This window comes from Acyrthosiphon pisum, chromosome A3, assembly GCF_005508785.2.
Source record: "Acyrthosiphon pisum isolate AL4f chromosome A3, pea_aphid_22Mar2018_4r6ur, whole genome shotgun sequence".
In the NCBI taxonomy this organism is placed as follows: Eukaryota; Metazoa; Arthropoda; class Insecta; order Hemiptera; family Aphididae; genus Acyrthosiphon; species Acyrthosiphon pisum.
The window spans coordinates 24,505,112-24,517,625 of record NC_042496.1 but is presented as its reverse complement, the minus strand read 5'-3'; the positions used below and the strand labels follow the sequence as shown (position 1 = coordinate 24,517,625).

The following is a 12,514-nucleotide window of genomic DNA, read 5'->3' as shown; positions in this document are numbered from 1 at the left end:
GATATAGTTATAATATAATTTTTGTATGAATATGCAATATGCAATATAACAACTTATACTATTATTATAAATTATTATTTACTAAAATATATTTAATATTTCGGTTTTTTTTTTATATAACTAATTTTAAATATGTAGTTTAGAAAAAAATTAACTTAAAGTGCCAATAAAATGAATTAACTCGTTAAGTTACTGAATAACATGGGGAAAAAAGTAACGCGTTAATTAACTTAGTTAAAAGTAACTTAACTTTAACTTATTAACTCGTTAATGCCCCAGCCTTGCATTTAACTATATAAATTTATATCATCCAGCAATATTACCCGAATTAATTCAGTATCAAGCTCAGACAGCTCCATTTTCAGATCATATGTTTACAGATTTAACAAAGCAAAAAGTGACACATATTACATGGCCATGGTGTTTATCAATAGAAAAACGAATCAGTCCTAATTTATTTGGACTCACTTAAAAAATGTTCACGTCGGTAGCATCATCAGCAGGAATAGAACGATTGTTTTCTACTTTTGGATTGGTGCATTCAAAACTTCGGAACCAACTTGGGGTAGAAAAAGCCTCAAAATTGGTATCAGTTTTTAAAAGCTTGAATATTCAAACTTCAAAAAAATAATTATAACAATATATATTATATACCTAATGCAAAATATAGGTATTTAGATATTAACTATATATTGTAATTTACCTATAGTATATTAAATATTTTGATAAATCAAATGCTTGTGGCAGTTATTAATACCTGTTTTATTGTTTTTTATTTTAATTTTTTTCTAGTTTAGACGAGTTGTTTTCTTTTAATTATTAATGCAAAATTTTAAAGAGTAGTTGACAGTTGTTTAATTGTAAGTGTACCATATTCCCAGGGCCGGATTTAGGGGGGGGCCCACGGGGCCCCCACAAGATTCTATAAATAAGAGGCCCCCACAAAATGATTACCTTTTTTTTTTTCCTAGTAATTTGCAAAACAATATACTATTTTTTTTAAGTTTGAAAATTGGTGCTATTAGTGTGTGATAAAGCGAATCACTAGATTGTGAGGTAATTTTTTCCATTTCTACTTAATTATAAATAGTAAATTATATTATAACTACGCAACTATACTCCTATATACTCCTATACAACTATACTGTCCAGAGAGATTGATGGTCGAGCGAGCGCCGAGCTCCTATTTCCCTCTCTTTTGGCATCGTCGTCGGACACGTGCAGCCGGTCGACGGAGCGAGCCGTCGGTCGTCGTAGCGCGCCGTCGGTCGGTGGGCCGTCGGGGTGGGCATCAAGCTTATCGCTTGTTTAATAATACATATTTTTTCCTAAAACTTGTGTAAAACCGTACACATTGCGGAGTGGCTAGCGGCGGTTTTCGGTAAACATTATCATTTTCAATTTGTCACGTATTGAATCAGCCAACTATTACTATCGGGTAAGTAAATAATTGTACTTTATTTTTATATTTGTATATTATAAAATAACATTGTACCTTGAACTAATGTACTAAATATTAGATTTAGTATCAAATTTTTTATTGAAAATAATTTGAAGGATTTATTTTAGTTTACATTAGCATCAAATATATTTTAATAACAACTTATTTAATGGTTTTGATGTACTAATTTAAAAAAATAAAAAGAGATGATTTTAAAGGTTACTTGTACTTACTTATTAATTGCATTAACATTATATAAATCTGTATTAAATATGTTCAATAAGCAAAATTGACGTGATAAGAAATTAATAGCATGATGAGAGAATAACTCATCGGTAATATAATTTTAAAGTTTTAAAACATGTAGATCAACTAAAAAATCTTATATTTCAATCTTGTATGGGCCCTGGGGCCCCCACAACCTTAAATCCGGCCCTGCATATTCCGTTTTTACTTAATTAATAAACAAAGCACTTTACATATATTTTGTACTTTACTTATGTCTGTGTTATGAATTTATGATATTATATGTGTTACTAAGATGAAGGACGATAAACGATAATAGATATAATTAATTAATTTTTTCTGAAACATATTTATTATTCTTTATTAATAATAAACTAAAAAAAAAAATACATTTATTTAAAGAAAACACAATATTCACTCGGATTTTACACTGATTTTAACATAATATGTTTTATTCGTTATAAACAACGAACAAAACGTTAAAACAAACGTTTTAAATTCATGTTTTAAACATAACAACCCTGATACCAATTAACAAAAATAAAACCGGCCAAGTGCGAGTCGGACTCGCGCACGAAGGGTTCCGTACCATCATCTATATTCTATAAACGTGTTAGCAACACAGCTTATATTATACTAAATTCTAAGATTTTTAGTATTTGCTGTTATAGTGGCAACAGAAATACATAATCTGTGAACATTTTAACTTTCTAACTGTCATGGTTCATGGGATACAGCCTGGTAACTGACGGACGGACAGCGGAGCCTTAGTAATAAGGTATCGTTTTACCGTACGGAACCCTAAAAAAAAGGCACCTCATTCAATTGAATATTGTACCAATCAAAATATAAATTTAGTAAAGCGACGTTAATCTCACTATCTTTTAGGTTTTATTTTTTGTTAATATTATTATATAATTAATAAATAAAATATGTCGAAACACGCCTTACCTACCAATTTTTTCTCTGGTAAATAGACATATTAAATTTAAAATCACGGTTGTTAAGGTGGATATTATAATATATAATTGAACAGACCAATATTTAAACTCTAGTGGAGAAACATGAGTACCTACTTGAACCATTCGTCCCTTTAAATGCCGAACTTTTTGAAAAAAAAGATTCACAAAAATCGCTTAGAAGCTAAACCGCATTTGTTCCAATAGACCTACTATCATATTTTCATCAGTTATTTATAATTAATTGTAATAGTGAATACCTATATTAATTATATTAGGTTTGTTCCAACAGAGAATTTGTGACTAGTTGCCGACTGATCCATGGTTGATTTACGGCTCCCAGTCCGGTCAGGAACCGCGGACCGTCTTGACTGTCAATTACCAGTCATAAACTGGTCTGATAACGTGTTGGAACAACCATCTGACAGTTTGAGTTTGCGTTTTAGGCGGGTTGGAACGGAAAAGTTCTACTGCGCATGCTCCCGACAGTTCTATAATAGTTTGACCGTGTGTTGGAACAAATCTAATATTGTTATTGGTAATTCAATTTTCTATTAGTAATACGGTAGGTTTTTGCTGAAACAAATAGTACATTATATAATATTAGCTAATCATTACAATAATACTTCCTGTTGGCAAGGGCGTCCGCAGGGGGGGGCAAGTAGGGGCAGTTGCCCCTCCCTTGGCTTTTTTCTGGGTTGATTATCATATATTATTATTGATGGTTTTAATGTTCTAAAAAAACTAAAAAATGACCTAACAATTCTAAATAGTGCACTAAATTATTTTTATTTTTAATATTAAAGATAAAAATTATAATTATACGTTTTAAACTTTTAAATGATTGTAGAAAAGTTTAACAGACAGAACTTATCATTTAGACTACCTTTTTAATCTAAAAATTAACTATTTTTTTTCTATACCTATAGGTTTAGACTTAAGATCATATATTTATTGTAAAAATCATATAACATGTGAAAATTTCAAATTTAAATTTAGAAAAAATTTCAAAATGCTCTAAAAATCTTTAAATACATAAAATAACCTTACATTTAAAATCGTCAAAAAATTCAATGTATTTCTGTTGTAAAACGAGTATCCCGTAGATTTGGAAAACAACGCTAAGTGCATTATAATCCTAACGCAATCATTAGGTACCGTTGTAATATACAATATCGCAAAATAAACTTTTTAAAATTAAAAATAAAAATATATTTTTTTTTTTTTTACAGAGTGATTTTTTTTACACTCGATTCAAGGGCCAGAACTAAGCCAGAACTAAGAACGTTGCTTTTATAGATTATGAGATGTAGTGGTGGGACCAAGTGCAATACTGTAGTGTCAACCTAGTTTTTACTTTTTTGTAAAAAAATTTGTAATGTTCATTGTTCATAGAATAGCTCGAAATGTTTTATTTTATGAATTACCTAAAACTATAAAACCAACGATAACATTTTATCTATTAAAAAATAATGTATTTAATAATTTAAAATGACATAACAATTAATTAAAATGAATGCAGCAAGATTAAGTTTTTAACTAACAATGTACGTATAATTCATACATTTTTTTACATTCCTCGTCTATATGAAAGAAAATATGTCACAAAAATACTTTATAACTAATAGAATAGTGTGACAAAAAATGTAAAAAGGAAAATATTTTGCCCTCCCCTTGACAAATTCCTGCGGACGCCCTTGCCTGTTGGTATTAAGAGGATGTCAGTGCACTATTTTTTTCTTTTTCTGCCCTACGTGCAACATTGCAAATTTCGCGTTCACCGGAACCAACCTTGCGTTGTTAGCTTTTTCAGTACTTAGTTTAGTATTATCGTAAAATATTGAAAGAATAATAATATAATATATTATTATAATATTATAATAATTATAATCCATAATAATATTGTAAACGGGATCTAGGGGAGTAGAGTGTAACTACGAAAAGAAACGTGAAACCCGACGGGAAAACGTAGATGGCGAAGTGCGACGCAGTTCCGCGGAGTCTTCGCGCACGCGCACGATTGGTGTAATCGTTTCAAATATTCAAACGACCGTTATCGTTGCTCTTATCAACGACAACAGCTAATAGGAACCAGTGATAAGCGTAGATAAACAAAAAAAACTCGAGTCGATTGAGTCAGCTTTGAACTGTTTCACGTTTTTATGACACAATTCACCATATACCAATACCCTCGTAATAGGCACCTAATATTTCATACTTTAAACACTAGGTATGTACAACAACTATTGCCTTATGTCCTTATGCCGACCAGAGTGATATATTGTCACTCCTATGACAATTTTAAATATCATTGTACAATCCATCAGACAACTACACTTCTACGCCATATACTACCTTTTCAAATTTTACATTACCATACAATTTAAAATGTCATATTTTAAATGAATATTATGATTGAATACGTTATGTTTTTTGTTCTAAAATAATTATTAACTTACTATTAATAACTTTTAACTGAACCTAAACTATACTGCAGAAGAACAATTATGTTTGACTTAGTAAAAAATTAACTTTATATTGATTGATTTTTATTTTCAGTTTCCACTATGACTAAACATTTCAATGTTGATATTGATAATATAATCACCGACTATGAATTAGCCTACCAACATGCAAAGGAAAGCTTTATCGATGAAATAAAACGAACCGATGAAAATATACTGAAAGTATACACACAGGACATACCTAGACGAATATAGCAAGACATTAAGTATGTATTTTATAACCCCAAATGGCTTATAGCTTATAAATGTTATGTACTGCTTATTTTTAGAAAATCTCTCAGATGTAAATAACAAAATTAGCAAGAGCCGTGATACACTTCAACAAATATCCGAAAAAGTCAAATGTGAACAACAGATATTACAAACAGAAAACGATCGCTTGGAGTCTATTAATAATGAATGTAATAGTTTGGGAGTTACAGAAATTGAGTTGAATGATGTGATAAATAAAACCAAAGAGCAACTCACCCAAGTATATAAAGGTAACCTAACGTATTGTTTATATACTAGATACATTATACATTTTATTTTTTATGATAAATATGTTCGTGTGAGGGAAAATGTTTTGGTTTTTCATTATCTTTATCTGAAACTTATTATTTCTTTTTTTTAGAAAAAAAAACAAGCTTAAAAAAACTTAAGCGAGAAATAAATTCATTCAGAGCTGGAGTAAACATGTATGAGCGATTTTTACAGTTGAATATGAATGTTGAAAGTAATGGAATAAATACTTTAATCAATATTACCATGAAAAATGTTAAAAATCATTCAGATTACAAAGTCATATTTTATGAGGAAAATGATAACAATTTCAAACGTAAGTGATGTGTATCTACAGTTGTTTTATCTTATTTGATATTTTGTGATGAAAATTGTAGGTATTTATGAAATCTTATTATATGTACACATAAATAAAAGATGGTTTTAGTATAATTTAGGACATCTACCAAGATTATAATACAATAATATAATTTTCCTGTCTTATATAATTTTGTATTTAAATAAATAAAATATAACTAAAATTAATATTTCACACTGCAAAAAACGTACTTTACGTACCACAATTTTTAAATAGTACCTAAATAGTAATTATAATGTCTGTTGTCATTAGGGAAATTAGTATAATTATGTGTAACATCAGTAGGTTACATTTTTTTTTTATTTATTATTTATATGTATATAACATTATACTGTTTAACTTGGTTAAATTTTACTGTTAATATTTTCATATTTTAAAGTGCTAATAATAAAATCCTCAAATGCTTTTCAAAAAAAAAAAAAGTTATATTGATATAATAAACATAATGAACGTAATATGAACAACTAGTAAATTTGTGTTAGACCATACACCAAATCAAATTAATCTGTACTATTAATAATTGAGATACATTCTTGATATTGTTTTCATTATCATAGCTCGTCCCTATAATCAAACATTGATAAATTTTATTATAGGAATTAAAACTTGGTTTAAAAAAATTATGTTTACCTATATCCTATTTATTTATGTCACTTATGAGTTATATCATTTTTAACCACTATATATGTACACAATATAATATAATTACTATTAGATTCAATTCTATTATTTGTTCTGTTATTTTTGTATATTTGTTTAGTTTACCTACTTATTTTCATTTATGTTATAATGCACAGTTATTGACATCACTCCACGCAGCCAGACAGTTATGAAGGCAGCAACATTGTACGATCAGAACCAAGATATCCAAGGCCTGTTAGCTTTCTTATATACATTATAAAAGAATAACTAAGAAATCACATATTATTATAAACTGTATTATAGTGTATTTTATTTTATATATTATGTTTTCACTGTTGTTCTCTCACTATGTACTTTGTATTTTATACATTTTACTGCTGTGTATTTTACTAACTTGTACGTGTAAATACTATAGAATTTTTAGACTTTTATACTGAGCTAATTCTTTTTATAGTTTAAAAATATATAGTCCATATGGGTAAACTTAACCTTATTATTTGTTTATTTTTTTTTTTTTTTACTATGACCTAGGTACACTTGTGAATACCTCAAAAAAAAAAAAAAAAGAATTAAATTTTACAATGGGGGTATTGAATAATATTATCAAACTGACCTATCTCTATTATTGAAATGTTTATATTGAGCTTTTTAGTTTTACTTTAATATTACATACAGTCGTGTAACCATTTTGTATTCCACTATTCCAGCATACTATTTTAAAATGTCTAAGACGCTCAACGTAATAGTTGATCATGTAAGTAAATGCTTAATTATTTAGATATTATAGATTTTATAGTTTTTAGTCTTTAATTAAATCTATATTCTAATAAAAACTTATTAGCAGCGTAAAATTGTATCCAACAATTTTTTTAATGGTTTATTAAATTATAAATTTCCAAACTTTAAAAATGTCTTATATTTTCTTAATAATTATTGATATGTTTGACGTGTAGATGCCACCTTATTTGTTATTATTGACGGATGACGGAAACATTAACGATATCTCAGGATATGTAGGTGAAATTTGGAAAATCATTGAAAAACGTCTGGATATCAGGTAATTTAATATATTTTCATTCTCCAATTTTAATTTTTAGGTATTAAATAATAATTGATATATATTATAATTTGAAAAATTGTACATTATGTTTAATGTGAACAATGGTGTAGTGTTATCCGTTGTTGGTCGAAGATACATTTTTAGTTTCCATTTCTGCATTATTTCTGGTTACAATTTCACTGACTGCTTTTTGTTCAGTGCCAATAACAATGACTTTTGGTAATATTTCTTCGGCTTTTTGACTGGTTTCCAATGGCTTGTCTCTAGTTTTTTCCATGTGGAGACTTCTGGTATTGAGCGTGGCTGGTTCTCCGACGACAATCACTTCAGGTGTGGCTAAATTGTTTAATGGCCAATTGACCTTAAATCATACTCAATTTATGATTAATACTAGACTATGTACATTAAATTTTAAAATGTACATAAAATACTGTTAAAACAGTTAAGAATACACGTTCCTTACTTCTTGTTGTGGAGGCACGGCGTCTGGTTGCGATGGAGTTTGAGCGTTCGGAGGGATCGGTGGAAACAAACTCTAAATTAGAACGTATACAATTAAAGGAAAACAGCATACCGCCGAATTACAGTAGGTACATAATATGGGTGGTGTAATTTTATTGTGTTAAAAGGGTAATTCGTTAAGCACGTTCACTCCCATTTTATTCTTTTATCGAACATTTCGGTGTAATATACCTACCTATGCGGCTGTGTCTAAAAACCATGATTTCAAATTTTGACGGAGTAATAGCATTTGAAGAGTGCACTGTTAGTAACTACTGTACAATATTTTTTTTATTCAAATGTGAATCTCCCATTATAAATGGTCAAACAAATGACAAATTCAACAAAATCAACAAATTTTTCTGAAAATTGTGATGTAGGTACCGATGCGACATCGAAATTCGGTCGAGTATAGTTGTTGGTTCTGTTTTATTCTACTTTATGCCTTTATAGAAGGTATTGGCAGTGACGTAATTGTTGGGGCGCAAAAGGAGTAAAGGCACCATTTCCCCTCCCACGGATTTTATAAGTAGAAATCTTAAAATCTTCTAAAATAAATAAAAAAATGCAATACATATTTTAAGTGTTTAACATGATAGCTTACTAATTGCGCTCTAAATATTTTAGGCTCAATAGACCAATAATTGCGCTAGGTTATTTTCTAGGTCGATAGACCAGCAATTGCTCTAAGTCATTTTCAGGGTTGATTTAACAACTGATAAAGTCAAACTATACTCAAAATTCAAGCTAATACTTAACATCTAACAATGTACATTTTTTGATTGTAACATTTTAGTAGGTAAATATACCTACAGGCCATAATATAGGGTGAATTATAAATAAATAACAATATTGTCAATAATGGTCGAATAAAAGTATCTGTTATCAGTTATCATTATTGTGTTATTCCGTATATATAATAGTGTGTGCAACGTACCAATTAGGCCGATTAATTGGTAGGTAACGATAATGAAAACTTTTTTTCGTCCATCACTCAAATTCATACTTTAGTTCTTTAATAATAATGAAATAATGACGTTTCATAAATGTTTCGATATTATGACAGAATATTGGCAGTTCAGTTATTAACAACTTTTTTTATTTTTCAAAAACAAAATATATTTAACCAGTCCCACAGTAATCAACTGATCGATATTATATATTTATATTAATTGTTTTAAGTATTGTTTTAGTTATTAATAAGTAATAACAATAAAACTTAATATTAAATTAAAAGGTAAACACAAATTGATATATCGACTGTAAAAATATGAAGCGTAATTGGTTAACTGACCCTAAAATACAAATTTTGTTTTAGGCTCAACAGTACTGGTCCCGGGTAGTATACATATTTTTTGAGATAAAAATATATTTTTTTGTTAAATTAGTGATTATACCTATAGAGTAGGTACACATATTTAAAATTTTCACGTTGCTCTTTTTGAACAATATTTGACGTATTGCGTCAACATTTGCGTTACCGCATTATCTGGGTTACAGAATAACGCAATAATATTATTTCATAAATGTATTATGATTACTGGGGTTTTATCACATTATTTTTTCCAAACTTATATGTTTATAGCTCTTTTTTAATGAATTATCATGTACTAAATATTATTTAATAATTATGGCTACCTAATGCCTATCTTTATACAATTTGTTTCAAAGCCATAAAATGTGTTTTAAGACTTGTGTAAAAATAAACAATTTATTAGGTTATTGAGTTGATTTTGGTGAATAAATTATTTTGCCCTCGCCCTAATTTTTTACCCAGCTACGCCACTGAGTATTAGACATATACATTATGATATGTACCGATACTACAAAAATTTAATTGTACAACTATAAAAGTATATTTGATTTTATTGAATGGATATATTTTATAAGTACCTTTAGGTTATACTAACGTACAATTTAAGATGTCGATAAGTAGGTGATAGTATCTATACCTAAATTATTTTTATAATTTTTAAAAACTATCCGAATAATATGCAACGGTGCACTCGAATAAATATTACTAATTAGTAATTAGTAATGATAGCTGGTAACGATTAACATTTTACAATATTTCCGAATATAATATTAAATATATTATAATACTGTATAATATTCGGAAATAATATCATCTACAACTGCAGGTGCCTAAAACTATGATTTAAACAAGTGCACAATAGGTTGGGATGCAATCGGCCATTGTCTATGAGCGTGCCTCGCGAATCGCCCGCGTATAACACAAGTGGCGGATCTAGGGCTTAATTTTGGGAGGGGCATGGGGGGGCAAAAGTACAAAAAGTTCCAAAATTGGCTAAACATAGTGTAACACAAAGGAAAACTACGGCGATTGGTGGGGGGGGAGGGAAAATGCCTCCTTTCCCCTCCCCCTGGATCCGCCACTGTATACACACCAAGTCATTATTATTACGATGATATTATAATAATGAGGAGTGGACTGCACTATAGTGATAGTATAAACTGCATAGCACATAATATTCCATAATGGCACGGTACTTACGCCGAGCACTAGTTGTCCGACAAACGATGACAAGCACAAAAGGACGAAAATCCAGTGTCCCCTCATGTTGGCGGCGTCGCTGGCGATTTCCGACCCGGTGACAGCGTACAGTGGGTACAATTGCGACGACCGACAATCGTGCGGCGCTCTCGCGAAACGGAATAGCTGCGGAGGTAATAATATTACAATGTATCGTCGTCAGCGCTACGATACGCGGGACACGCGTCTTATTCTGCAGGTTCGTAGCTTCGTCGCCGGCGGCACGAACAACGACGGTTAATTGGAAATTTATATAATATAATAATGGCGCCTGCGGTTCTCGCGAGACACTGCGGCCGTGTCGTTACAATACCTGCGGCGGCGTACGGCTCGACGACAATAAACGTGTCATTGAAAAATATGTAAAACCCGAAACATCGTGAAACAAAAAAAAATGCCAGAACGGCGCCATTGTATACCCGGTGCCGGTGCAGCGCGTACATTATAATATTATTACATTTATACATAAACGTGTTAATTATATACGTACACATAGCTATATACGTATATATAGTGAGTATCCTCTCCCCGCGTACCTATATGGTATATATACACACGAACGTCGGGCAATTATACACGCGTGTGTTTGCGAATTTTAAATTGTGAAACGAGGTGTTTACCATTTTTTAATTTTTTAACCCCCCTCCTCACCGTCTATTCGAGACCGATAAATCGATGTCAAGCAAATAACGACAGGCAATATTGTATGTGTGTGTGTGCACAGCGCGTTATTATACGTATGTATATGTTGTATAGGTATAGCCGTATAGGATATAATATACTGTTCGTCTCCGTTCGTCACACGACCGCGGTTATGAGATGATGACATTATTATTATTTTGACAACTGGTTCGTGTACACATATATATACACACAGCCGTGACTGGCGTGAGGCGACGTGTAATTAATGCGAATGTTACAATGTGTATCGTTCGCGCGTAGGTGTAAGTATAATAATATATTATATTATTAGCGTGAGTAAATATATGTGAACAAAAACAGCAGTAATAATATCAGGTACATATATTGTATTCAACCGCAAAACGGTCGATAAATTTTTTTTTTAAAAATAGAGTTGAAAATAAAGAGACGTGTAAATTATGATATATTAATGTGCCGTATATCCGCATATATTATAATAATATTTACGTGTACATAAGTACGCGATTTAAGGACTTGTTCGTGTATTTCGAGTGTTTATTAATAACGTGTAAGGCGTACCTGATGTGCGAAGAAGGGCGGTGACAGGTGGGGGTGGTTAAATTTTTTATTACAACACGGAAAGCTCCCTCTCACGCCTACACATTATCAACTCTTTGAATATTTTTCTACTGTGATATCCATTTTTGACTTATATAGTATTGTATTTAATTAAAATACTGATTTTCCCATTAAAAAATGATTGTATACAATATAATAACAACAAAATATGGCCGATACTCAGGGGAGTGCCTCCCCGGGCGGTCTACTCATTGCCCCCCCTCAAATAATATTATATTGGCGTGTAATATAATAGTACATGTCATACCTATATATACCTACTAATATGATTATATCCAGGGGATTGTGAGTTCATGCCCTAAAATTGCCCAAATAAGTAGGTATGCACTTATTCATTAAAAACTGGGAAAATATGCATTGAAACATGCTTTTAAAAGTTCAAAAATATGCATATATAATGCACTAAAAATGCATATTCGTAAAAAATTGTATCAATCTGTTTAATT

The 12,514-nt window shown here is 30.3% G+C and overlaps 2 protein-coding genes across 3 annotated transcripts in view; one reads left to right on the top strand and one right to left on the bottom strand.

Annotated features, from left to right (window-relative positions):
* LOC100534630 (uncharacterized) overlaps positions 1 to 7,581 on the top strand; it is a gene marked incomplete in the record, with an annotated part of 9,959 nt that extends 2,378 nt beyond the window's left edge. The window contains 6 exon segments of one of the 2 annotated variants that reach the window (NM_001204989.1): positions 4,780 to 4,876; positions 5,206 to 5,354; positions 5,356 to 5,377; positions 5,441 to 5,653; positions 5,785 to 5,988; positions 6,828 to 7,581. In NM_001204989.1, coding sequence (NP_001191918.1) covers positions 5,214 to 5,354; positions 5,356 to 5,377; positions 5,441 to 5,653; positions 5,785 to 5,988; positions 6,828 to 6,931 — 684 coding nt within the window. 2 annotated transcript variants of the gene reach the window in all.
* Positions 7,582 to 7,723: 142 nt separating this feature from the next.
* LOC100574728 lies at positions 7,724 to 11,153 on the bottom strand. Its single transcript, XM_003242655.4, has 3 exons — positions 10,749 to 11,153; positions 8,196 to 8,267; positions 7,724 to 8,093 (listed from the first exon to the last, which is right to left on the bottom strand). The coding sequence occupies exons 1-3, from the start codon at positions 10,812 to 10,814 to the stop codon at positions 7,845 to 7,847; spliced, it is 387 nt and encodes a 128-aa protein (XP_003242703.1). The 5' UTR covers positions 10,815 to 11,153; the 3' UTR covers positions 7,724 to 7,844.
* Between the last annotated feature and the right edge of the window lie 1,361 nt (positions 11,154 to 12,514).

Excerpts from the sequence above, each read along its gene's own strand:
- LOC100574728 (XM_003242655.4), bottom strand. The coding sequence starts at position 10,814 with ATGAGGGGACACTGGATTTTCGTCCTTTTGTGCTTGTCATCGTTTGTC. Across the intron at positions 8,268-10,748 it reads TCGGACAACTAGTGCTCGGC|AGTTTGTTTCCACCGATCCC; the intron begins GTAAGTACCGTG and ends GTTCTAATTTAG. Across the intron at positions 8,094-8,195 it reads CCGTGCCTCCACAACAAGAA|GTCAATTGGCCATTAAACAA; the intron begins GTAAGGAACGTG and ends GTATGATTTAAG.